Below are 27,598 nucleotides of genomic sequence, written 5' to 3'. Positions count from 1 at the left end.
CAAAGGGATCCTCTAATCCAACCAAAATTAACTTACTACTCATAACCACAGATTAGGATGAGCATGCGACGGAGTTGAATGATTTGTAAAAGTTCTATCAGACGCTGATTGTAGAATTGTGCAGCTGGTTTATCAATGGTACAACCTGAGGATACGAATATGCCAATTTCAATATAATAATTTTAAACTTGACTGCGAAGCTTTGGGAAATAACGCTAAGAATTATTTCTTTATTCCTCATCTTCGATGTATTTTTTTCCTTTTCATTCCCCATCATCGCAGTGGAGTTTACAGGTTATTAAATGGAAATAGGCAAGTTGTGGACGAGGAAATGAGTCAAGATGAATGGCCCTTATTGGAGTTGAGCCTGCAGGCAACTTTTCTTTTGTTTTAAACTACATGCAAACGAGGCTTAAGGATCAATTCAATACAAAATGACCCCTTAGCCTCGTTCATGTGGCAAAACCGCTGATAACTACAGACCACGTTACAAAAGTTGTTTCTTTCGCCATGGTCTATATAATACGTGGATGCTCGATACGCTTTGAAGATTGACATACCGCTAATGAACACCGGAAACGAAGGTTACACGTAATGTGTGTATTGTTTTCCTAGCATGGCTTGCTGAAGGAACTATGAAATAATGACTTGAGTTATCGATCTGTAATTCACCAATACTTGAAAATGTGGATTGGTTATCAAGTTAGTTTCTTGACGGCATGGACTTTTACATACACGCTTTCCCGGCTTACCTATTTTGCGAAAGGAAATGAAACAAAATGAGCTTGTATGAAAAAATAGACAGTCGAAGACTGCATGTGCCTACTGTTTTCACAAAGTCCGTGGGATTGAAACAACCACAGAATAACAATGTTTAATTTCACTTTTCGTCACTACGGATCAGTGAAAAATTATGCCTGCCTTCTGAGGGAAGGGCCAGAGGAGCTTTGACAGCGGTTACATGATAAATTTCGACCAATGAGACAGCGTCCATAAAGATGTTCACGACGGACGAACAGTTTCTAATCATGGAAAAACTTAGAAGCTCTCGGTTAATTCGGCATTCGCGCGTTTGCTCTGGTTTAATTCAACATAAATGCACCAGATTGAACATTTTGGAGTTGTTTTTCATTGCTATGAAGGTAATTTAAAGCTAAGACGATTTTTTATCATATATTTTTATAATGATTTACGCAGTCCCACGTTGCATTGTTTTGTTGGTACGCTTCGAGTGTGCCCTTTTTAAAGATTAATTTCTCGTTTTGTGTTCACTTAGAAGTCTTCAATTATGTAACAATATACAGCATGGCGAAACGGGCTTTCTATTTTATAGGTCCTCCCACCCCTCCCTGCCCCTTTCTCCCCAACGGATTTTGAGATATTGAAGCCGAAATAAAGCCTAAAGGATTGGAAGATTTGTTGTTTTCGCGTGAGAAAGTGGAGTGAAATGTTACATCTTTTATATCTGTTACACGGGGGAAATGTGGCCAGATAAGACCTATCATTCATTTTTTGCTGAGCTAAATTGTTTTTTGATTGTTTGCTTTTGTTTTCCTTGGTGGGGTTAGACATGGGCTCAAAGGGGCAGCACATATCATATGATGATACGCCAGGAAAGCCCCCAAGACAAGCACTAAGAGTGAGTTCAAGCTCGAGGAAAACCCTGTTCCGCTCTAAAACGGGAGAATCATTGTTGTGTATCAAATATTATTTTTGATTAGTCAATTGTCCTCAGAAGATATAGGCGAGAGTGGTTCATGATACAAGAACTTTTCAATTATTTAAGATAATTTTCTTCTTCTTTTGAGATTCAGAACTCACTCATCAAATATTTATGTGAAAGTTTGTGATATGGCGCCAAAAAATTACAACTGTTAATGTGGGTTCAAAAAGGCTCAAAACAGTATTGACACTTTAAATAGACTTGATTAGTTGATGGGTTATTACAACAATCATCATCATCATCATGGTATCCCTCGAAAACGAGTAAGATTGTCTATTCAACTTCTAGTCTTGTGCATCCGTTGGTGACTAAAGAGTCCAATTCTAGAGTGGCACGCTTTGCCACAGGCCGGGCAGATGTAGGAGGCCTGTTGCGACAAAGCAGGGGCAGCTTCATGTTCTTTACGGCGTTGGCCTTTTTCCTCCGCTTTCTGACGCCGCTCTTTCTCAAATAGCGCCACGCTCTCCCGGACTGCATGTCTCCATCTGGGTCTGTCACGTGCCAGATCTTCCCAGGTCGTCAGACCAATGTGGCACACCTTAAAATTTGCTTTGAGATTGTCCTTGAAACGCTTCCGCTGCCCCCCTTGTGCTCTGGTGCCAGAACCCAACTCTCCGAAGAGGATCTGCTTGGGGAGGCGCGAGTCCATCAACCTGACAACATGACCAGTCCAACGCAGTTGATTTTCGATTATCATGGCTTCGATACTGGTGCATTGTGCTTCGTCAAGGACGCTGGAATTTGTCCGTCGATCCTGCCAGGTCACACCCAGGATGCGTCTCAGGCAGCGCTGATGGTACTTTTCAGTATTACAACAATACTGTATCATACAACAGCAATGTCATGCTTCCATACATGTATGAAACACCAAAATTATATTTGTACTGCCATTTTTGTGATAGCATGAAGGAATCAATTGCCTATATTTTATCTTTAGGTACTTATAACTATCTTAGTAACAAAGTTTAAAATAGGCATGCATTGCGTACGTGTGGTAGTGCAGTAACACAGCGCTTTATTCCATAACTGTCAAGTGACCTGGATTTTGTTTTCCAGGAGATTCAAGTTGTCTTTGCCTAATATGTAGCTCTAATAGTACACGATATTGTTTTGGTACCATACATTATTGTAGTGCCATGGTAAATAGCCCTCTGAGAAGACATGTGGTTACCAGTAAAATAGTAAACCCAGAAAGATTCACAAAAACAAAAGGGAATGGAGAAACATTGGCTTTGAGGCTGACATGTTGACCACTTTCAAGTTTCCTTGCAACTTCTTTATCACCACAAGGCTCTGATAGCTTTCCAAGACAAAATCTCACTGAAGTTAAGCCCTGTCCGGCGGGTTAGTATTTGAATGGGGTGACCTCAAAATGTACGACTTTCTGTCAGAAAACAAGGGCCGACAGTACTATTTTAATGCTCAAAAAATGCAAACTAAGTAAGGTGCAGATTTTGTTAGCCTGCCTTATGCAAAACAACTATTGATGCAAAAGTAAATGAATATTCAAATACAGTTTTTACGAAGAGCAGAAGGACGTTTTCGGGATGTGTCGATCGACAATAAAATACATGATTTTTTCATCAGCAACAACATGAAAACACAACATAAATTTTGAACCGCGAATATTAAAAAGTTACCATCAGAGAAAAACATTTTTGCTACGTTCAAAGTTTCTATTGTACCTTTGGCAGCACAAGTAAAATCGCAAATTCGAAAGTCACGTCGATTTTAGCGGCCGCCATGATCAAGTTATTTTGCCTGTTTACTAACAACTCGCGAAAAAAAGGATACATTTGTGTCAAAATGATGGCAAGACACCGGCAATCCGATATTTCAAGGTACCGTGGAAGGAACCACGTGGATCAAAAAGATGACGAAATTTTTCTAGTCATTGAATGTTCCTGTTCCTGTTTTACAATCATAATTTCAAGGCATTTCCCAAACTAATGCAAATTTATTTTCAATTGATAGCGTATCAAATAAACGTTGATGAAAATTGAAAATAAATGCTGTTTGTTGATGCCTATTCTTTCCTTTCACAATTAATTACCCGGTTACGTGCAAAATAATATGACACCATCACAATGTGCAGCACATACTATTGGAAAAAAACTCAACTAGCTGCCATCCGTATTATCTTAGGCGGGGGCATTCGCAGATGTAGTGAAAACTATTACTAGTAACCTTATGAGTTAATACCGGTAAATTAAAACAATGGATGAATGAGAGGGCTGTTTACATGATGATTTTTGGCTCTCATAGTTATCTTTCATAAAGGGTGTCTCCATGCATTTCTGCAGTCTCCACCAAATCCTTGCTAACGTCGTAGAAATCGTTATTGCGTCTTTCTTTGAAGCTAATGCTGATACTTTAATGGGTTGTAATTGTCTAATTATTTCACTGACCACTGTGGCACCTTGTCATAACATACTTTCCCCACTTTTCCTTTCTTATTATTGAAATATGCAAAAAAAAACTCTGAAGATTATGTGCTGGACAGATACGTCAACAATTTTCTCATTTTCAATTGGTGTATGCAATAAACCTGTGAGTCGTCTGGCAATGTAATTACCGAAAACTATTACCATGGTTCATGTCAATGGCTATGGCATTTTTTTTCGTTTTCATTAGTTGGCTCTGGTCGCAGCTGCACTTAGACCGGACAGTTTGCTTTCATTTCACTCTATGCCATTTTCAAAAATTCCTGTCTTGGCTTGTCGTAGGCACCACCAATACCTTAAAACCCCAATGTGTACTGCACGTTTTCATCTCCTGAACTTTCACTACTGTAAGCAGCTTGACTCCATCAGGGGCCTATCTTCACCAGATAAGCAAACTTCCCCGAACAATAACCACTAAAAAACAAATGGATTAATATTTTATTCAAAAGGTAAGTACAGATGACTTTGTTTATGTTCAGATATGTTTTGAAAAATTACCTGAAAACAAGTAATAACACGAAATCTTTCTAAAATTTACCATGGGCTGCAGGCTTTAGTGACATGGAAAACTGAAATTATATGTCTAAGGTCAGGCTATTTACAGTTTTCCAGTCCATTATGTGACAAAGAATAAAACATATTTCCTTCTTCATGAACGTCCTCATTTTCCTCTTTGTCATCCTTTAAACTCACTCTATCCTCCTAATGTTTGCCCAAAAAATATTTCAGCAGTTGCATTCAACATTCATCCTCTCAACATCTAACACTGGAGTAACTGGCAAAGTTTCCTTTGGAGCTCGAGGCGGTTGTCAATGAGCAATGGTTGTTCTGCCGAGCCTGATGCTCTCCTCGTCGATCTCTTGACGGTCAAACTACAACATGAAATAACCGATCTGGCAACGTATTGTGCACTAAGCAAGGGAAATCTGAACTCACACGGTTTAGTATGCCTCATGCCTCAAATACAAAAAAAAATTCCAACAATGCATTATTCAAAAACGAGAACATTTTATACCCTAACTCAAAGTCAACAGTGGGTTTTACGTTTAGAACTGATGCCCACTTCAGAGCATGTAATTTCCTCGCTCAGTCCATCTAATTTCCCCACTTAGTGACAAAATGCACATTCGTCTTCCGGAAGGAATTTTTTTCTCGAAACTGATCAGAAATTGGCAAAAAGCCCATTGATCATCAAAAAGGGCAGTCTTAGAACAGAGAAAGTAAATAAATTGAGCATGTCACAGCAATGTAAGAAGATGAGGTTTTGAGCTCTAAAACTAAAGGAAAGCGTTTCAAAGCAAAGCGTCGTGTATCCTTCGGATCCTACTAGCTATAGCTTGGGACTACATCGTTGGATTCCCAGCCTTGTTGATTCAAAAATATAATTTTTTACTAGCTAGTAGCTTATGAATCATCCTCGGATGTTCCGATGTACGTCCTGTTCCTGAATCAGTGTTAAACGCCGGGGAACCTCGTTGCTAACCAATAACCTTACTGATTTCTCTATTGCCAGCAGGATTGTCGTGATGGTGCAGTAGTTAGCACTCCCGACCAGTAACCAGGGGGATGCGGGTTTTGATTCCCACTCACGGCAATATGTTTTCATTCAAATGGATCAGTTAGTAGTTCGCTGTCGCTATTTGCAATTGTATACTCAAATTACTATTATATATATATATATATAATTTATTTGCTTCGTTAATTTAGCTCTTTTGTCGTCTACAAATTAGCATCACTTTTTGTTCTTCTTTTTTGCAATCTTATATTTTTTTGACAGCTGTCACTTGTAATTATGTAATTGTTAGCGCCTAAATCTTATTTAAGTTTCGTTTTTATTCAAAAGTTGTCATAACTGAAGAAGGTCTTTGACCGAAACGTTTTATTAAATCTTTAATTTTTAAACTTTTTTTACGTCAGAAGTTGTCCGTCCTCGCTTCTTTTTTAACTTGCTGCAGTCGTTCATGTCGTGAGGTTTGGACTAGGAATCTTGCAGATCCTCCTGACGTGGTGACACCTTTGTTGGCCTGAGAGACTCACTAACAGTTGTGTGTATATATATACAACTGTTACTGAGTCTCTCATACCAACAAAGGTGTTACCACGTCAGGAAGATCCGCAAGATTCCTAGTCCAATCCTCACAACATGAACGACTGTAAAAAGTTTAAAAAGAAGCGAGGACGGAACACTTTTGACGTACAAAAAGTTTAGTTTTTTTCCGCGAAACATTGATAATATATTTTGATATGGTGTTTCCATTTAAAAAAAAGGCATGACGTTTCGGAGACGACATGTCACCATTATCAAATGCAAATTAATTATGGTTAAGTTAGGTAGCTTTATATGTAGGATAGAGAGTGGGAAAATACACTAGCTTAAATGAGACGGGGATAAACAAGAGAATTACATTGAAATTCATGCACAAGGCATTGTTGGGTTACAAGTGAGGGCTTTGTTTCCGTAACTTTCAAATCTACTTGTGAATACTGGTTGTAATACACGATTGATTTTCTTTCCAAGATCGCTTGGTTATCTGTGCACGGAGTCGGCGGATTTCTGATCTTTGAAAGGCAAGGTTATTCGTACAGGGCTGTCGACTGGCTTAATACGGCTTTAGTTTTGGTCTTGGTCTTGGGAGGCGTGAAATCTCTTAAAAGTAGAATCAATAAGTTTTCCAGGATATTTCAGTTTCAGAAACATTTTTCTTAGAGAATGGCATTTTTTGGAGAGGAGGTCCGGTGAGGATGAAAAGCGTTTAGCGCGATCAAGCATAGTTCTTTAAAAACCAGCAACTGGAAGAAAGCGGGCGACGTGTACCCCCGATCAAGACGACCCTCGGGGCTCTAGCCTTATATGCTCATTGAAAGACACTACTTACAATGTAAATGAACACTATCATATACCGCCTAAAGAATGCATAAAACACTAATTAAGCTCGATCGGACAAAAACGAAACAGGACTGTACTTGCGCACACGGCGAAGGCTGACCGTAGAATGCCTCACTCGCTTAACGATCTTCAAATACAAACCACGATCACTTAGCACTCCAAGCGCCTGCCGCTCGCAACCAAGCCTCTGCTACGTGACGGCAAATTATTAATTTATGCCAATCAAGATTATCACAAATTACATGTTGCGTGCGGCAATTCTCAAGAGACTCACGTCTCGAAATTTACCAATTGCAATTTTACGGCCGCCAGCCGCCTCAGAGATGAAAACAAAGAGATTTTATTGCAGGCGTTTATTTCCCCTCGTCCCCTGTTTTCCCTCCCTCTCCCTCCCCTTTTAATACCTGTCACGCAAGATAGCTCAGGTGGTAGAGCAAGTGTAGCTCAATCTGGTGGTTATGGGTTTGGATCTAGATGCCAGCCTGGATTTTTTCCAGCTTGTAAGCTTGCAACTGCTTAAGTTAAGTTGCTCAAACAATTTCGATGATCTTTCTAACCTTCATTCCTTTGATTTTCAACTTCCACCGATGAGTGACACCAAAATGTAGGCAAGCACTATGTGCAAGGAAACAGGCACCCCCCCCTCCCCCCCCCCCCAAAAAAAAAACGGAGGGAATAAAGACAATAAAAAGCTTGCATTTGGAACTATAAAGCTTCACTATTTTAAGCAAGAAAGGTACAAATTTGGAAAATGAGGGCGAAGGAGACTAATGAAGCTGGTTACATGACTAAAACTTCTTTCGTGGCTGCAAGACCACCAAGGGCTAATGTCTGTCGATATAAATTAATTAATTAACGCTAAGTCATGCATGACAACAAACAGTCCATTACAGTCCTAATAATATACATGCAAAACTTTCCGCGTTTCGATTGGCTAAGGGTACGTGAACTAATCCCAAACAGAGTGCTGAAAAGTGAAATTAGTGCAGGATAGATGGTTGAAATATTAGTGCAATAAAAGTGAAATTTTTACAGGTATATCATTAATTTAATTTCGAATAAATAAGCTCTTGTACATTTTTTCAGAAAAGAATTTAATCGAGCTTGTTTATTCCAAATTATTACCAATGCAAACCAGCCATTCACCCTTTTTTTTCTAGGAAGACAAATTGTCGAGGATGGATTTATCACGTGGAATTTCATATGGGCCTCGTTGTTTGCAGTGATAGCATTTTTGGCTGCTGGTGGAAATACGCTGACCATAATCGTATTTCACGAGAAGAAATTACGCAAACGGCCTCATTTTCTCCTTATAAGCTTGGCGGTAGCAGATCTTCTAGTTGGACTGGTCGCAGTTCCGCTTTATATCACAATTGAGTACCTAGGCAATGCCACCTATCTTTTACCTGTAATCTATGTTAGATTCGATATGTTTGCTGGACTTACTTCCATCTTTACCCTTGCTGTGATTGCATTGGAAAGAATGTACGCTATTGGTTGGCCGTTTTGTCACCGAGTTCTGAAAACCCAAGCGTATGCCATTGCTATAGCAACTCCGTGGATGATGGCGTTTATTGCGACCATAATTGCACATTTCTTGCGGCATCATCAATCCTTCGCATTCTTGATAGCCATATTCCTATCAACACCCGTTGTCATAACCTGTGTAGCTTACTTTGTCCTTTGGAAGAAAGAAAGGTCTCGAAAACTGCGCCATCAAGTTCAGGAGACAAAAACATTAAAATTGACAAAGACGGTGGTGTTGATAACAGCAGCGTTTGTGCTAACTTGGCTTCCCTTTCAGGTTTTAAACTTGGTTGTGCATCTTTGCATTTCATGCCAGAAAATTTATCCCGTTGTAGTGTATGTGATCAAGTTGCTCCAGTATGGAAATTCGGTAATAAACATCGTCGTTTATCCTTTCAGAGATGAGGAATATAGAAAATCTCTTTTTAAAATGCTGCCTATTTTTAAATGCTCATATCGAAATAAGCTCATTTGTTTATCGCCGGCAAACATGGGAATTTCTGTTATTTCTGTGGTGTCCTATTCTATCGATACGCAACTAAGTAATATAATTTCCTGGAAAACACAAGACTCTAAAAATAAGCACAAATTTAACAGACTAGTACCGAAAATATACCACACCTAATGTATCAAGACTTCCTAGAACCAAGTTGCTCCAGTATGGAAATTCGGTATTAAATATTGTCGTTTATCCTGTCAGAAATGAGAAATATAGACAAGCTCTTTTAAAAATGCTCTCTGTTTTTAAGTGCTCGTGTCAAAATCAGTGGTTTCGTTTATCATTATCGCCTGCAAACACGGGAATTTATCTTTTTTCTGTGTTGTCCAATTCCATCGAAACGCAAGTAACTTTTGATAATTTTCACGAAAACCATGAAAATACATGTAGTATGCCTGGTGTATCGAGAATTCCTGCTTCTATCTTAAGCATTTTGCCAAAACCACTGAATCACTTAAGTGAACCTATCATATTGTATGGCTTCTTTCAATGCGCAATTCAACTTTCGTGCTAATGATAAAGATTATTGGTGTTCGTCAGTGGCGTAAACATGTTATTATTACTCGGAATACCAGTAAGGTATCCGAGTTATAATCTGGGTAGAATGCAGCAAATGGACAATTGAATTACGAGCCAGTGATTTCATTGGCTAAAAGCAATTCACTACACCCCTTAGCTTTGAGCAATACATTTGACCTTCCTCTTTGTCAAAACAACTGTAACAATGACAAATAAGCACAGCCATCAAGGATCGATCAAGGAAACGATTTCTGCCAGCGAGAGACTTCAAACAGCCTCACGGTTTACAGAATATGATGAAAATCCGAATTTGTAACATGCAGTGGAGCAACCAATGCGATGGGTGCTGTGTTGGAGCTTTAGTGTGGCACATTTAATTTCGGTTGCTGATTAAGAAACTCAAAGCCCATGTTCTACGTGGTGGCAAATGACGCAATTAAAATGCAACTGAAAAGTGAAAATGCTGGATTCAACCTTTTGGAAATGTTATGAATGAGATATTTACAGTAATCTAGCCTGTTGACAACATGATGAAATCACCAGTACGGAACTTACACAGCGGTGTGTTGTAAATGGCCGAAATTTCTTAGTTTCTTTCCGATGTTCTTTGTACGAGTATCATCCGCCGATGTCAATTTTCTCTTTTAATCAATTGATAGTTTCACGATCTCCATGTTAGACCATGTTAGCTACCTAGAGCTGGAGGTCACCGGTCGCATTATTTACAACACTGTTATTTCGATCCTTTGCAGCGGCAAACCTTTTCAGCGGGTAAAGGGAAAAGGGTTGTCATGTTGGATTTGCAAGATAAATTTAAACTTTCTTCGATTTTCAACAGCCTGAACCGCGACCTGATGCCACATTTCATTCATATGAAATGTTACCCTTTTCATGTGGAAAAGGTGTGCCGTCTTTACAGCTGGATACTGGTTTTCCCTTACCCACATTATTAATTGCAAGATTATTTGTTTACGAGTTTTCTGCTCTACCCTTGAGTCAATCTTTGCGCATACTTTTCTATTTTTAGATTTAACTCTTCAGCAGGAGACTCACGTTAACATCAATTTTCCATTAATTTTCATAACTTGCAAACATTGTTATTGCTATTTTTGTCTTCGAACTTTATTCTGATTGTCCATTCTAATCACTGCGTGCAGAACCGAAGACCTCGTGGTGTTCTAAAAATAGTAAGATACTCGCAAAGGCTGACTCGTAGGGCTTGTATATATGGGAGAGGCAAGCTCCTATTCTTGGGCTCCGTCTTTCTCTCTTATCGTCGCAGGCATCATTGCTTAACACTGACTCATACCAACCAAGGACGCGCGGTCTAATGATGATGGTGTAGTGGACACTGAAAATAGGCCTGTGCTGACGACCGCACGGTCATGGTGACTACTGCTATAGAGCTTGCAAAAGAGGGCTGGCTCCCATATTTATATCCAGCGATAGTTTCTCTGGAGTAGACTTGCCATGATCGCAATACTGAACATTGATTTCGTTTGTCATTTAGCTGACTAGTACTGTGAAGTATAAATTCGTTTCCATCGCACGCGCCGGTTTGTGGTTGACGGAAAGATGCTACGCAACTGAGTTGTCTGAAATTTCGCTTTAGGGTTGGGAGCCAGACAGTGCGATTTAGCAATGAAGAAATAAATCCTAAGGCCTTTCTATTCACAAATTTATTTACGTTAGCTGTTTGCAACATATAGCAGAAGCTGATCAGAGATTTTAATAGACCTTTTGCTCCGATACAACTCGTATCTCTCGTCCATTCCGAAGAAATACAAACAATTGAATAATCGCAAGTTTTAACGTGCGTCGAATATTGTAAATCCCTTATTTGCCTGGTTTTTTTTTTAAATTCCTTTTTAATCTCTTCATTGTTGTGATTGTATTATACTTCGTATCTTCAGTTATGTACGTCGGCAGCGTAAATAAAATCAAGAAACAAATAATAAGCATCAAAGGCAGTAGTCACCAAAAACGCAAGTCTAGCAAGCAGTATGGCTGGAATTTGATTTGTTACAAATAAGCTTATGTCATGAGTTGTTTAGGTTGGCTGGTTCCTTATCAACGAGTCTAGCGCTGGGTTATTAATTAATGATTAGAGTTGTCCACATTATAAATTTCCTTTCCTTTTTTTGGTTGGCCCTTGACCCAAAGAAATTTTCTCTTTTGGCAAAATGCTTTGGGGAGATAACTCAACTGGATTATGGCATGGAGATTGAACTGTTTTATTGTCAAGGGCGGGGGGTGAGCATTTCCAAAGAAAGTTAATCTTTATTAAATTTTAACCAAGGGGAACAGCGATAGTTATTAGATCATATTCTCAAAGGGATCCTCTAATCCAACCAAAAATAACTTACTACTAATAACCAAAGATTAGGATGAGCATGCGACGGAGTTGAATGATTTGTAAAAGTTCTATCAGACGCTTATTGTAGAATTGTGCAGCTGGTTTATCAATGGTACAACCTGAGGATACGAATATGCCAATTCCGATATAACAATTTTAAACTTGACTGCGAAGCTCTGGGAAATAAGGCTAAGAATTATTTCTTTATTCCTCATCTTCGATGTATTTTTTTTCTTTTCATTCCCCATCATCGCAATGGAGTTTACAGGTTATTAAATGGAAATAGGCAAGTTGTGGACGAGGAAATGAGTCAAGATGAATGGTCCTTATTGGAGTTGAGCCTACAGGCAACTTTTCTTTTGTTTTAAACTACATGCAAAAGAGGCTTAAAGGTTAATTCAATACAAAATGACCCCTTAGCTTTGGTTCATGTGGCAAAACCGCTGATAACTCCGATAACGGCTATTGATGAAACACAACGAACAACTTATTGTGAAATGAAAAGAGAGGATGAGGTAAGAGAACGCATCCTCTATACATGGACCTCTCCCAATGATAGTTTTTTTTAAATCTCATTTCAGCTACGCAGCTAATTCTAGAGAGGCACCGGATGGGCCAGTTGTAATGACGTAATGAAATTTTAAATATGCGCGGCATTGAGAACGAGAACGCGAAATATGGGGCATGGGGATCCGTTCCTTTACTTCACCCTATCTTGAAAATGAATAAGAAAGAAAAGTGAAAGTGCTGTAAGGAGTAAATGATAAATAAATAAGCACAAAACGAACTGACTTGTTAAAGTGCTTCTATGACCTCTTTTTCTTTGGATTTTAAATCTATGTTAAGTAAAACAGTTGTGCTAAACATCAAGTGACCCAAGTTTTAACCATTGATTTTAAAAAGGCACTTGTTCATTATACCTGGAATTTTCCTATTAATGGTCGGCCGTTACTAACTCTAAATTCTTGAAAGCGCTGGATCGAGGATAAAATGACGTCAAAGTCGACTCACTTGTTAAGAATGCAATTAGTGACTGTGTATGCAGCTGAAGTAATATGAAGCACGGGAGTTTCACGCTTTCCGACTTTTGAAGTCGTGTTTTGCGTATCATGGTAATAAGCTGCATTCACACGCTGGAGTTTTAAGCTAGTGAGTACATGACGTCGCCGGTTTTATTGATTTTTCCACGGCACTTATTCGTGCGGTCTTTTTATACATTTATACATGGTAGTATATTAACTGTCCTTTAAAAGGCGGTCACATGTTCACAGGGAAATACTTCTCACGGTCGTGTAGCACTTCCTCTCTACGACAATTACAACCCATTAAAGTATCAGCATTAGCTTCAAAGAAAGACGCTTTAACGATTTCTACGACGTTAGCAAGGATTTGGTGGAGACTGCAGAAATGCATGGAGACACCCTTTATGAAAGATAACTATGAGAGCCAAAAATCATCATGTAAACATCCCTCTCATTCATCCATCATCAGTTTAAATGACTTCACCCTTATACAAAAAAATTCCCTTGCTTGTTAGGAAATTGAATGATATCGGTTTCAATGTAATGTCTGAAAAGCACACCTAAAAAACCGCTGCTTTGCCGGGGCTCACGCATTCCTAAGTTGTCAAATTAACTGGTCCGACAATGCACTGGCGCTCGGGCCTACAGACCACGTTACACAAGTTGTTTCTTTTGCCATGGTCTACATACTACGTGGGTGTTCGATACGCTTTGAAGATTGACATACCGCTAATGAATACCGGAAACGAAGGTTACACGTAATGTGTGTATCTTTTTCCTAGCATGGCGTGCTGAAGGAACTATGAAATAATGACTTGAGTTATCGATTTGTAATAAATAAAAAATGAAAATAATAAGAAGGTTCTTAAAAACGCATGCAAAATCCGTCTCGATGCTTTTTGCAAGGGTGGAATAGAAAATGTATGTATAAAAGGTAAGAAGTACGGGTTAAAAAGACTAAAACAACGACTGCAACAAAAATAGCTAAATAATAGTGACTACAGTGTAAAAACGAAAACTACGATACAATAAAACTATTCAAATTATATAAAAACAAGTGTGTTTTCAGCATTCTTTTAAAAGAGGATATACTATCCACCTACTTAATATCGGCCGGAAGACTGTTGCAAAGGCGCGGCATGGTCACTGAGAAAGCCTTCTTTCCATTGTGTATGAACTGGGTACATGGAGCAAATTCTGTGTCGATGATCTCAGAGTACGACTGGAAAGGTAACAATCAAGCAGCTGAGAAATCTACTCAGCAACATGTCGAACTTCATGGGACACATCACGGGGCTAATGTCATCCCCAGATGGGTGTTGCAAAGTTATAAAAGTATCAGTTCACACCAGGGGACATATGCGCTGCAACAGATCCGTGGGACATGTACCCGCAGCATTTTCATGTGTGTACACATGTTGTGATTTTGTCCCTGCTGCATGTCCCCGCTAAACGTCCCTACTACATGTCGCCTCAGTGTGCACTGTACAAGTTTTTAGTCGCTGCAACATGTACCTGTAGCATGATCCCTCGTGTCTGTCCACCCTAAAGGTAAAGCGTCCCATCTTGTTGTTCTCTTTTGCCGTAAAATCCAAGGTCGCTGGTTCGAAAAATGTCTTTTTTTTCTGTCCATCTATGTCTTAAGTTCCTCAAGCGCCCGGACCACCTGTTTCTCTGGTTGAACAAGCCCAACAAGCCGCCCCTTCGCTTCCGCAACAAGCCCAGTGACAATCTCCGCCTCAAGCGGCGATTTTAGAGGTAGATGTTCAGTTCAGGCCTTGGAACATCGTGCTTCTCTGGTCGAATGTTAATTTGCCCGAGTTCTCGTGTTTATCAGGCTATTTCGTATTTAACTAGACGCGCTGAGAGCGTAAACTGGGTTGTCTTTGGTACTTGTTTGTCCTCCTCAAATATTTTCATACTCCTTCTCAAACACCCTAACAGATATTATCAGTCCGGAAACGAAACACTACGGGGAACTGGAGATATTAGACGGCCGAAGTGAGTGGACTACTCCTTACTTCGACGGTCATGCCTCGGTTCTTGAAAGCGTAGAATTTATGTTTAAAGTAGCTTCTTGTTTCTAAATAATTGTTGCATATATCAAATTTAGCCAAGAACGTAAAAATTCACCTAAATGCGCAGTAGATAAGCTTCAAGAAATATTGTTGGCTTTCCAAATTAACTCCATTTTACACCACAATGACTACAGTACAATACAATACAACACTTTGACACCAAGGAGCTCTTAAGTGCTCGTTAAAACGTGTACGTGTGTACTAATGTAAAGTAATATAATTGTACAATATATAAAAGGAGAAAATTAATCAATTAATTAATAAACACCACCAAAATACTAACTAGTAATTCCTCTATGTAAAAAATTTACAAACTTTGAAAATTAAAGTTTTCAAATCTTTACACTTCGAGTCGTATAAACTTTATGTGCCCGCTTAAAAGATACAATGTCTTTAGATTCTCTAACCATTGGAGGCAACGCATTCCACAGTTTACTTGCAAAAAAGGTAAAAGATCGATGACTATACTCTAAGTTGAATGGGGGGGGGGGGGGGGGGGAGTTCCAACCTTGTGTTGAGCCCACGTAAATTATATTTAACATTCCTAAGATTGAAAAAAATATTAACATAGGGTGCTCCGTGACTATACAAGCACTTATATAATATAACTAGTGACTGGAATTGCCTGCGTTGTTCCAAAGACTTGATATTACTATTTTTACGAGGTAGTCGGATAGCCTGAGATACTTCTTAATAAATAATAATTTGTGTTCTCCAAAACAGCGAGAATTCCTGTCATCGTTATGAAAACTAACCCCGTATCAAATTTCAACTCACGCATGCAAATTAGTTAGTATTAACACAACTCTATGAATCCACAAAAGCAGAAAAACCTCACAAAAAACTTTTCCAACCAAAAGATTTATTGAAAGGAACAACATATTTGGTATTGGAGGCAAAATAAAACAAAGCCTTCGTATTCTATTTCGCGCGTGCAAACAAGCAACACACTTAGTGTCAAAAACCATACGCAACTAAATAAATTTCTCACCGAATTTCGGGATCAAATCTTTATCTGAAGAACCTTTTCCTTGAATAATAAAGGATAATATAGACAACAAGCTTTCTTCTCAAATAACTTTTGACAGTCAAGAATTAGTCACATTTGCATTTATTATTTTTTACCTGAAGATCAAGCAGAGTTGACACCAAATGAATTTAAATAGCGTAGCAAGCGAAGCTAGCGTTCCTGTTCGATAGAAGAGCTTCGAAACGATTTCCTCAAATTGGCCGCGCCAGCTTGAGCGAACGCTTGCTAGATGACCCCCTATTTTTGAAAAACCCGTTCGCCCGCGGACGGCGGGCCGGCTTCTGATTGGTGTGGCACAGTCAAAAAGACTGACAGGGGACAAGTTTTGGATCAAAATATTTCTGGTTAGTTCTAGCGCGACAAAGACAATGGTGGAAGATGTGGAAGGTCTGGAAGGTGTTGAATCGTGTGTTGAAGCTGAGCGAATCGGGTCTTGGAACTGTCAATGCGCCATCCCTTTAACTGTATAAATGTAAATGACCGTTTTGCCAACAGGATTCGGAAAAAGCTTAATTTTTCAGATGTCTGTCATGATGTGCGGAGTTCGAAACAAAAGGAAACGAAGAACATCTGTTTCATCATGATTTCAGTGTTGTACATAACACCACAGTTAGTCAGATATTTAGAAATGCATTTTACTGCTAGGGTGCACGCAATTTTTGTCGAGGTCCATTATTCCGACGTCGCTTTGAAGACTCCAGGGCCCGGTTGTTCGAAAGCCGATTAACGCTAATCCCAGATTAAAAATTAACCAAGGAGTTAATTTCTCTTCGCCCAAATGCTGTTCAACGCTGATATTCGGCAAAACTTTACATTAGAAGAAGTCAATCTTGAAAAACAAAAATAAGCAAATGAAACTTTAACCAAAGAGTTGAAAACATGAAACAAACGTTTACGCTAATCCTGGATTACGTTAATCGGCTTTCGAACAACCGGTCCCTGATGTTCAGTTAATTTATTCTCGTTTGGTTTCAATTACAAGTTACGTGTGTTTGGCAATAACTCAACCTCGATCGTGTTTGTTGAACATAGTTGTTTGCATTTGAGCCGGGCACGATTATGCTAGCATAATTTTTGGCATAATTTGACGAAACTACCATAAATTTTGCTGATTTTAAAAAAAGTAGTACTGCTAGCATAATCGGTATATATTGATCAGCCTGAGACCATTTTTGTTCCTCAATGTCTTAGCGGCATTGACGGTTCACTATAGGAGGGTGAGCTCCTAGGAGGCTGGCCGCAGTCTGGCACGAGATGACGAGAACCCAAAGCTAGCAAGATACTACGTAACAGTGTAATAAGCGCTGCTAAACTGCATGAAAATAACAGTCTCTATCGGAAATAAAGACATGCTTAGGGGCGCATGTAAGTGCGCATAGTTTATTTTTCGTAGCACAGAATTAAGGTAGTTCCGTTTTGCACTGGAGACAAAAAGAGATATGTGGTTGCTAACATGCAGTGTTTCCATTAGTAAAGAATATGATACATTTTTTGGACTTATCAGCTCGCTTATTTTGTAAAGGGACTAATTTTAAGAAAAAGTGGCATAATTTGGAAAAACGAGCATAATTTGGCTAAAAAATGAGCATTGCCTAGTAGCATAATATGCTTTTTTTTTAACAGAACAATCTATAAAAGCCTACTGGGTTCAGGTGCTGCTTTCGGCTTCGGTTACAATTGTTTGTTTACATTGGGGCTTTTCAGGCCCGGCACGAATACCAGACTGGGTTCAGGTGCCACTTGTCTGTGTTTCGCTGTAATAGTAAACACGAAAAAAAAAATGAGGGCTTTGATTGGCGAGCCTTTAACCTTGGATGACGCAATTCATAGCACAATTTTTCCGTGATTGCGTGATACGTGTGCATTACATCTGCTTAATCATCTCGAAATTTTTTCATGTATATAAGTAATCACATGATTTTTTTTTTCATGTATATAAGTAATCAAATTTTATTTCTCGTGCAATGACGCAGTAGGGTTACGCAACTTCCGCAAATGATGCAATAACAACAACAACAGCAACAACAACAATTCGTTATTAGATCTAAAAGATTCTAACTTAAAGATCTTTTTCCCGCAATTAACGAGGGCTATTCGAGGCAGGCAAAAGAGGAAAAAAGAAAATTCAAAAGTTCCGAAAGTGATACATAAAGAACAAACCTAGAAGCAATCTACTTTGTCGTGTGGTTTATAGCCAGAGTGAGACGGAGAGGCGCACTGTAATCAATACTGGGTAACGTATGTTATGTTATGTTATGTTCTGAGCTGTTTTCTCGAGCAAAGTTGGGTTGGGTCTAAAGGTAGCCTGCGGGCCAATGGAATAAAGAAAACAAAAATCGGGTAAAAATAGAATACTGAGATATTTAATTGCCCCAAAATACCAATTTTCTCTCTTAAATGTTATTCTTTACAACCGAAAAGGTTCTCCTTTGTGAAAGCATTGATATAACGTTTGAAATATGGTAACAGCTACAGGGTACACTGATCGAATTCCAAAGGCAAAAGGTTTATGGCTAAGATGTAAAGTTCTGCTAAAACTCTGAGAACTTATCTCACAGAAATACTGATGGAACGTTTTTCAACCACAAATTTCCCGCGCTGATCATCATGTCGATAAGTTCTGAACAGGATGGGAAAACAAATCGCAAGATTTCAGGTTTTTAGAGGATCACCCATGTTGATAAAATTTGTATACGTTTTGGAATCGTGCATCAATCATGATCAGCATGGTCATCATCATCATCATCATCATCATCATCATGATCATCATCATCGTCATCGTCATCAGGTTCTAAAAAGATTATGCAGTCTTTTCAAAAGATTGTAAATTCGGTAGTGATAAAGCTTTTTTGTTCGGAAACCTAACTGTCCACCATTCGGCAAATCCCCCCCCCCCCCCCCCTATATCCCCCAGCTCCTTCATCGCCGCGGCGGCGCCCTGAAAATGCAAATCTGTAATATGGAAAATTACCGGGAACTGTGACTTTGCTGTTGCACAAGATTTCTTCAATATGCGTATTCGATGAATAACTGGCGGGAATGTGTGACATGACACTTTTGCCGACCGCACGACGGAAACTTGGACGCGTCACGCATTCTTCCTCGGCAGGAAAATCAAGAGAAAATAATGGGACAGCAATCTAATGCCATTTCCTTTTTTACAGCAAAAACCACTTCAATGATGGGATGAGATGGGAAAGAAAGTTTGGGTTGGGGTTCGAGCGATAATAATAGTTGTTATTATTTGCTAGGTTACGCAATCATGACACTTATCGTGAACTGACCGATTCATCCTTCCACCGAATAGGTTTTCCCTTCACGGTCTCGTTTTAACTGAATGTATATTTCTAAATTACATAGCGGATTCTTTTACAGCCTGTAACTTGTTTGGTATAAGCCTCTCATTGTTAGCTGGTATTTCAAGCTTTCTGAATGATCCTATGAAAAACAATAAGATTCAAATGAATTTGTAACTTGCCCGTCCAACGTCAAATAATTCACCTTTTTTAAATTTGATTTTTTGGCGTTATCCTTTATGCCCGAGAACAAGTGAAATTCTACAAGTCATACAATTCTGGTGAAAGAATCCTCGTATAGATGTCATTGGTGTTGCCATTGAACTTATGAAGAGCTTTGTAAAGAAAACGCTCTTTCTTCTTATCACTACCGAAAGTAAAATACATCAGATCAGTCATGATTGAGAAAAATCCTCGGAGATGCGTTGCAATACACAACTTTATTTTATCTATTCAGCATTCTTATAATCTACTGGTTGACTCAGGCTCAAAGAAGAGTTTCATTTCCTCCCTTGTGCCGAGCAGGCGTGCTCAGTATGCGTCCTCGGCAGGCGTGCTATACCCCAACTCCTATATTACCCAGGAGATAGCCACCTTACAGAGACCAGTCCCAGACCTATATGCACCGCCAATGACACGGTTCATGCTCAGCCATATATCAGTCTTTGCATCGGGGGGTGATCCAACTGGTTGCCCATTCAGCACAAACAGAAATCTGCTGTCGTACACGCCTTGATAGCCGCGGTAGTTGGTCACCTCCACTCGCTCATGGCTGATGTAAAACGTTATGTGATCGCTGATGACTTTTGATTTGGTTTCAACCCTCAGGTGATTATCGGTGGTGTAGTCCTGGTGACCGATAAAATCGTTGGTGAACATCAACAAATCTTTATTGTAGCCATGCACCTCTGCGCCTTTTTCAGTTGTTCCCGCGTCGCCACCTATAAGGAAAAAAAAAAAGGAAAAGAGAAATTGAAGCAACCGAAATCTTTTTGTACCGCGAAGCTATTTTGCCAATGAATATCCAAAGCACATTGCTTTCATTTATGTGTATCGTATCGGTAACTTCAGTCTCAGATTTATTTCACATGATAATTTGTTTCCCCCAAAAAGAGCAAAGCTCATATCTCTAATGATGCATAAAAAAGATGTTTCATTCCTTTCCAGCGGCATATTAGTGCGCTAAAGCAAGTTTCTTTTCTTACCCCATCCATTGACAGTGGGCGAGTCTGCAATGTCAAACGAGTATCCTGTCACTTGACGGGCAAACCACAGGTCAATTCTGGCAGTGCGTTTGCGGCCCAATCCCGGTTTATCAAACGTTATGCGAAGCTTCCCTGTAAAGTGCAAGTAATTCTGGTAATTACGAATTCAGTTTAAAGAAATGCCTTTATCGAGTAAGGCAATTTGATTGATTTAAAAGCTCTAACTTGCAAACTCTAGCGCATCCTACAGATCTAAGATAAAAACAATTCTTTCCACGTCAAAATAAATGACACTAAACATGTACGTTTTTTAAATTTTTATTTCCTACCTTGGTTTGTACAAAGTCCTGAAAGCACCCTCAAGCGGTCCACCCAAGCGATGTTGGCGTCTCTCCCGTAAGCTATGTTCCTCTTCAGATCAACTTGGAAGGTAGGACAAAACGGATCTCTGGGCTGGTTACAGCTTAAACAACCTAAAGCTACAAAGGGTAAAACGGTAATGAGATGATTGTTAATCTCTGTCGAGTTTTCTATAGATTTTATTTAAAAGATTACGAGAACGGAAGGAAATCTGTGGCAGAAACTAAAACTTCCCTCCTTTTTCGGAGGCAGTGCGGCCCAATGGTGAGGGAGCTTGCCTTAAGATCCAGGGATCCCGGTTCAAGACACGTTCTGACTTCTTGTTGAATTTGTTCTTTTTAGTCCCTGGTTCAACTTCTCAGCTACACTTGTGAATAGACCACTTTCATAAATGGCGACAGCCTTTAAATTCTTTTGTATTTTTTTTATTAAGACCTTTACTACTCTAATTTTGAAACATATATTATTTTGAAATTTGCTCGTCGCAGCGACGCTAGAAAGGCGTTTTTAGCATCATATAATTACAACAACAAAAAATTTTATTTCTGCGCCATTATGAAAGAGATCCATAGCCTACTACTGAAAATTCCCTATGGGTAGGTTCCCATTGTATTGCTTTCCTCTAAACCAAAGGGAATAATTTATAAATAAATATGGTGAAGAATTTCAGAGGACTTTCTGTATAATAACAGGAATAGTCGCTGAAAAAAATGACCTAATTAACGATTTTTAATTAAATTGACAAGAAGATACTTGCGTTCAGTAGTTAGTCTCGTATGCCTAATTGTGAAATAGAAAGATAACGTTGTTGAAACTTGATGAAAAGTGAAGGGAAGAAAGAGAAGGCACGCATTGCGTACGTATACCTGTGGCAGTGCAGTAACACAGCGCTTTATTCCATAACTGTCAACTGAGCTGCGTTTTGATTTCCAGGAGATAAAGTTGTCTTTGCCTTATATGAAGCTCTAATAGTACACGATATTGTTTTGGTACGGTATAACTGTATATCATTGTAGTGCCATGGTAGATGTCTTAGGTAAATAGCCCCCTGTGAAGACGTGTGGTTACTAGTAAAATACTAAACCCAAAAAATATTCAAGCAAATAAAAGGGAATCGAGAAACATTGGCTTCGAGGCTGACATTTGACATTTCCAAGTTCCCTTGCAACTTCTTTATCACCACAAGTCTCTGATAGCCTTCCAAAACAAAACTTCTCTGAAGTTAATCCCTGACCTGTGGGGTTGGTATTTTGAAGGGTGACCTCAAAATATACGACTTTCTGTCAAAAACAAAGGACTGAAAATTCAATTTTAACGCTCCAAAAATGCGAACTAAGCAAGATGCAGATCTTGTTAGCCTGCTTTATGCAAAAAAAATTGATGCAAAGTAAATAAATATTGATACACAGTTTTCAGGCAGAGCAGAAGGAAATTTTCAGGAAGTGTCGATCGACAATACAATATTTTGCCGTTAGCAACAAAATTTGCGACATGAAAACAACATAAATATAAAAGTTACCATCAGCGAAAAAAAATTTGGGAGATTCTTCCTTCGTTCACTTTTTCTATTGAACTTTTGACTGCACAAATCGCTAAACCGAATGTGACGTCGCTTCCGACGGCTGCCATGCATGATCAAGTTATCTTGCGTGTTTACTAAAAACTCGAGAAAAAGCAGATACATCTGTTCAAAATGATGGCAAGACACCGGGTTTTGGTTTTGTTAGTTTGCTTTTTTTTTCTTTCAAGTGTTATAAAGTTTGGCAAGAAATGTGCAAATCCAACACAAAGGTCACCCAATTCTTTAGGTTTACCATTGTTTCTGCAAAGTCAAAATTTCACTCTCCTAGACGAGGTTATTTATCACCAGTTAATTCAATGTTTTTGGAAATAGCAGCTGCTTTATTATTCATCATCACAAATTCTTGCTGATTTTGAGGCTCATTTGTTGAGACTCAAGCACGCTTTTTACAGACCTGTTTATTTTCGTGATGTGTGCACGCGCTGCGGGCAAATTGTCACCGCAGACTTCCACTCATGAACTCTCACACTCTTACACTCTTCAACCTGGTGACATAGTTGTAGTGCACTTCCACAAGAAAGAAGAAATTTTTCCAAAAAAAAAAAATGTAAACAATGAAACAGAAGCAAACGAGTCTGTGACAAAAAGTGAATTAATACCATACCTGTGATGGTGCTCAAAGTGGCAAAGGTGAAATAAATCGTTACTGAAAGATGAAGTATGATCATCTCGTTAGACTGAAAAAGACTACTGATTTTAAATCACGAGCTCTCGCAACTGATGTGTACTCTGTGTTCTGGAATATGCCTCAAATGTTACGTGGCACGCACTTTATATATGCCGGCTTGAGCTCGCTCGAACTTGACCTTTAAATATTTCTACAATTGACACTGATGAACAACTGCTCGTTACAGAACTCATTTGCCAAGGGTGTGAGAGAAAACTCTAGGATTCTTGTTATGAATATAAAGACTTTTTAAAGAGATGCTTTTATCACCTAGAAGAATTTGATCTGAAATCTTAGCTGAAATCTTTTCTCCGGGTACTCCGGTTTCCCTCTCTCCTCAGAAACCAGCATTTAACTTGATTTGCGTTAATTGTTAATTTCAGTTTACAGTGTCCCCAATTAGCGCTTCAGCGCGTTAGAACGACTTGACACTTTAAGTTCCTTTCCTTTCCTTTGCTTTCTATAGCAACGTAGAACCGAAATTCTTAGAACTGTTACAGTTTGGCTCTCTCTTTGATCTGAAATTAAGAATTTGATCGGAAATCTTAGCTGGAAATTGAAGTGTCCGAAATTTTAGGGAATGAAGTCTTCATTTTAGAAATTGCTAGCTGAACGTGCCTTCTAAGAACTTGGCCAGCGAACCATTTGCTCATCCGAAACTGCTAGGTGACATTTTTAAGTGCCAAAAATGTCCCTTCTGAAAACGTGAGGGACTACCTTTTCCTGGTTGGGAAACCATAATGGGTACAGGGCTGGCGCAGTGGTGAGAGCACTTGCCTCCCACCAATGTGGCTCGGGTTCGATTCCCAGACTCGGCGTCATATGTGGGTTGAGTTTGTTGGTTATCTACTCTGCACCGAGAGGTCTTTCACCAAGTACTCCGGTTTTCCCGTCTCCTAAAAAAACAAACATTTGACTTGATTTGCGTTATTGGTTAATTTCAGTTTACAGTGTCCCCAATTAGCGCTTCAGTGCGCTAGAACGACTTGACACTTAAATAAAGTTCCTTTCCTTTCCTTTCCTTTCTATAGCAACGAAGAACCGAAATTCTTAGAACAGTTTGGCTCTCTCTTTGACCTGAAATTAAGAATTTGATCGGAAATCTTAGCTGGAAATTGAAGTGTCCGAAATTTTAGGGAATGAAGTCTTCACTTTAGAAATTGCTATCTGAAAGTGCTTTCTAAGAACTTGGCCAGCGAACCATTTGCTCATCCGAAACTGCTAGGTGACCTTTTTAAGTGCCAAAAATGTCCCTTCTGAAAACGTGAAGGACTACCTTTTCCTGGTTGGGAAACCCTTACGTGGTGTTTCAGTAAATAATGGGTGTAGGGTTGGCGAAGTGGTGAGAGCACTTGCCTCCCACCAATGTGGTTCGGGTTCGATTCCCAGACTAGGCATCAAATGTAGATTGAGTTTGTTTGTTCTCTACTCTCTGCACTGAGAGGTTTTACTCCGGGTACTCCGGTTTTCCCATCTCCTAAAAAACAAACATTTGGCTTGATTTGCGTTATTTGTTAATTTGAGTTTACAGTGTCCCCAATTAGCGCTCCGACGCGCTAGAACGACTTGACACTTAAACAAACTTCCTTTCCTTTCCTTTCCTTTCCATAGCAACCTTGAACCGAAATTCTTAGAACAGTTTGGCTCTCCCAGACCCATACTCCACCGAAGATTATCGTTGAGTGCCCCTGAATAGATTTGCGATCAAGTAAATTTCCCGCGAAATATTTTTCCCAAAATGGTCGCATAAAATATTATTTCTCGCTAAGTGTTGCATCTTTTATGTTACCTAAACACTGAGAATAAAGATTATTTAACACTTTTTCAGTGGCATTTTTCTTATAATTTAATATTCTATGTCAAAAGTAGCATAAAAAAGACAATATAAGCATAAGTCACGTACGCCGTGAAAGAAAAGTCGCATTTAACCTCTTCGCCGCCTTCTCGCGCAAAGCACACGAATGGAATTTTTGTTAGTAGCAAATACCCTTTCTCTATTCTTTAGCAATCCCTCTTTCAAATTTCAGAGAAATCGACCAATTTGCAAATATTTTATGATGTTTTTTTTAGCGACGCGACGAAAGATCAAATGAATTTAGGCATGGTCGCGTCGCGATGTGCCATAAATAGTTTTCCACAAAATTGCTCAGAATTCAAAAGTATCCTCTCAGAAGACAAGAATATCATTATAAAAGCTTATTCTACGTAAAAGGTAGGTTCTGGGGGTTACTTTGAGCGTGGAAAATAAGTCTAACGACCGAAGGCTTGCAGAAACGCACGTAGAATACGAAGTAATGATGTGTAAGCAATAGGGCGTCTCAAAAACAAAGACCTAAGACCCCCGCCAAATCTCAAAAACTAAGACCTAAGATCCCCGCCAAATCTCAAATACTAAGACATAAGATTCCCGCCAAATCTCAAGTACTAAGACCTAAGACCCCCGCCAAATCTCAAAAACTAAGACATAACATCCCCGCTATATCTCAAAAACTAAGACCTAAGACCCCGCCAAATCTCAAAAACTAAGACCTAAGATCCCCGACAAATCTCAAAAACTAAGACCTAAGATCCTCGCCATATCTCAAAAACCAAGACCTCATCCACGGAGACCCAGGGGCAGCTAGTCGGAACGATAGAATGTTCGTGATGAAAGTTTACTACAACAACGGGAAGAACCCCTTGGGCACGTACTCTTTCCGAACCAGTTCCAGAAGCGTTCGAATTCCCTGCTTCTGATTGGTCACAAAAATGTTTTTGTGGCCAATCAGCGAAGAGGAGCAGTCGGGTGACTGATCTTTTCTTACACGAAGTAGTGTTCGATCGCCATATGGTTGCGCTGCGCTCTCAACGGGGAAAGTTTCTCGAGGAAAGTCTCAAAACAAAACGTTAACGAAGCCGGAAAAGTTGCAAGCTTTAGCACGGCTGCAAGTAACAAACACTCTCCGATAAATGTTCACTGCGGATCTTTCGAAGGTATCCTAATTATTTAGTATAGGTGATAAGCGATGCACGACTTTCACTTTCTGCACCTTTGGTCAATAACTTGTCTACTAGTACACAACGCCAACTTGAAGCTTACCTTTTACCTTCTTACATGAATTTTTATTGCCATGTTAGTTTGGCGATTTTATGATAAGGCCGGTATTTCGCGACACTTAAATTAAATCACTTTAATTTCGCAATATTTAGTAAGATGCTATTTAAAGGTATTTAAGCCCGCCGCCCACGGCGAGGAAAGAGCTGAGCAAACTCCTTCGCGAGGCGAAGACGGGTTTGTGGTTTACTAATATTTACGATGTCGTTAGTTGTCATTTCCCCTCATAAAGAGAAGAAAGGCTGGTGACTCGCGGCAATCTCGTCTCACAAATTTCTCTCGCATCACAAAGCAACGGTCCGAATCACCATGACGACACCTCAGCCATTTCCTATCACATCAACTCCACTCCGGCGATTTTTGGCGGATAAATTCCAAATAATGTTCGACTTTCTATAATCTTCCCATGCGCTCGGCTAGATGTGTGTCTACGGCAGTTATAGCTTCATGGCGTTCGTATTACATTCTGCACTCTCATTGGACAAGTGTTTCAAATTGTCGCTACAAAGTCTATAAATCGAATACCGAGCTTGGGCTGCCTGTGATTGACCAAGCTCAGCTGGATTCTCACGATAATCGCACCCGGTGAGGAATTTGCCTCGCGAGGTCAAATTATCAAAAATGTTTGATTTTATCTTCACGGCCTCGCGAGGCAAATTTCTCATCAAAAATTCCCCGCACATGTGAAGAAACGACTGAGGAAACGGGGGAAATGGCTGAGGAAACCGTCTCGAGAGGCAGTTTGCTCTGCTCTTTCCGCACAGTGTGCAGCGGGCTTTAAGTTATCCGTGAACCAAAGAGAACAACTTCATTTACAATGACGTCAATCGCACAACAAGAGATGCAGCGATGGGTCTATTTGAGAACAGAAATAAGTTCTAACAATTTCAACAAGAATTTTACGCTTATTCGTTAATTTAGTCAATTGACCATGATCTTCATAGTCGTTTGTGTAAATTTCGGGATGGAAGCGGAATCATGAATCACGAATCATAGTTTAAGATCTTTTAAGAATCACGAATCTTTGTTTTAAAAACTCGGGAATCATGACTGACAACTACACTAAGGAAAGCTCAACGAAATATTTTCATGAATCAATTACTTCCGATCCAGGGAATGTACAAAATGCTTTTAAAAATCATGAATCATTAAGGTAAAAACCAAGAAATGAAGAACACCTTAAGACTCTTAATATCTTGGTATGAAGACGTTGGAGTTTCCTCAGAATAGATTAAAACATGATTTTGCCAACTTTTTGATGTTAAGAAACTCGTCCTTTCTTCATTATTAGCTGTTATTGATGTATTGT

The 27,598-nt window shown here is 39.3% G+C and overlaps 2 protein-coding genes across 3 annotated transcripts in view; one reads left to right on the top strand and one right to left on the bottom strand.

Annotated features, from left to right (window-relative positions):
* Positions 1 to 2,626: 2,626 nt before the first annotated feature.
* LOC137972037 (adenosine receptor A1-like) lies at positions 2,627 to 9,206 on the top strand. The gene is made up of 2 exons (XM_068818841.1): positions 2,627 to 2,660; positions 8,215 to 9,206. Exons 1-2 carry the CDS (start codon positions 2,627 to 2,629, stop codon positions 9,204 to 9,206), a joined length of 1,026 nt encoding a protein of 341 aa, XP_068674942.1.
* A 10,579-nt stretch (positions 9,207 to 19,785) lies between these two features.
* Positions 19,786 to 27,598, bottom strand: part of LOC137979799 (uncharacterized) — a 25,992-nt gene continuing 18,179 nt past the window's right edge. The window contains exons 1-4 of one of the 2 annotated variants that reach the window (XM_068827149.1): positions 23,133 to 23,285; positions 20,916 to 21,065; positions 20,587 to 20,718; positions 19,788 to 20,322 (exon numbers count right to left, since the gene is read on the bottom strand). In XM_068827149.1, coding sequence (XP_068683250.1) covers positions 19,952 to 20,322; positions 20,587 to 20,718; positions 20,916 to 21,065; positions 23,133 to 23,196 — 717 coding nt within the window. In that variant the 5' untranslated portion in view covers positions 23,197 to 23,285 and the 3' untranslated portion in view covers positions 19,788 to 19,951. Of the gene's footprint in view, positions 20,323 to 20,586; positions 20,719 to 20,915; positions 21,066 to 23,132; positions 23,286 to 27,598 lie in introns of those variants that run through there. The other variant, XM_068827147.1, reaches the window with a different exon arrangement.

This window comes from Montipora foliosa, chromosome 1 (assembly GCF_036669935.1).
Source record: "Montipora foliosa isolate CH-2021 chromosome 1, ASM3666993v2, whole genome shotgun sequence".
In the NCBI taxonomy this organism is placed as follows: domain Eukaryota; kingdom Metazoa; phylum Cnidaria; class Anthozoa; order Scleractinia; family Acroporidae; genus Montipora; species Montipora foliosa.
The sequence above is the reverse complement of the archived record's forward strand: the minus strand, read 5'-3'. Positions and strand labels throughout refer to the sequence as shown.

Bases quoted from the DNA above. Each gene is read 5' to 3' on its own strand.
- LOC137972037 (XM_068818841.1), top strand. From the start codon at position 2,627: ATGAAGGAATCAATTGCCTATATTTTATCTTTAG. The intron at 2,661-8,214 runs GTACTTATAACT...TTTTTTTTCTAG, and splicing joins TGCCTATATTTTATCTTTAG to GAAGACAAATTGTCGAGGAT.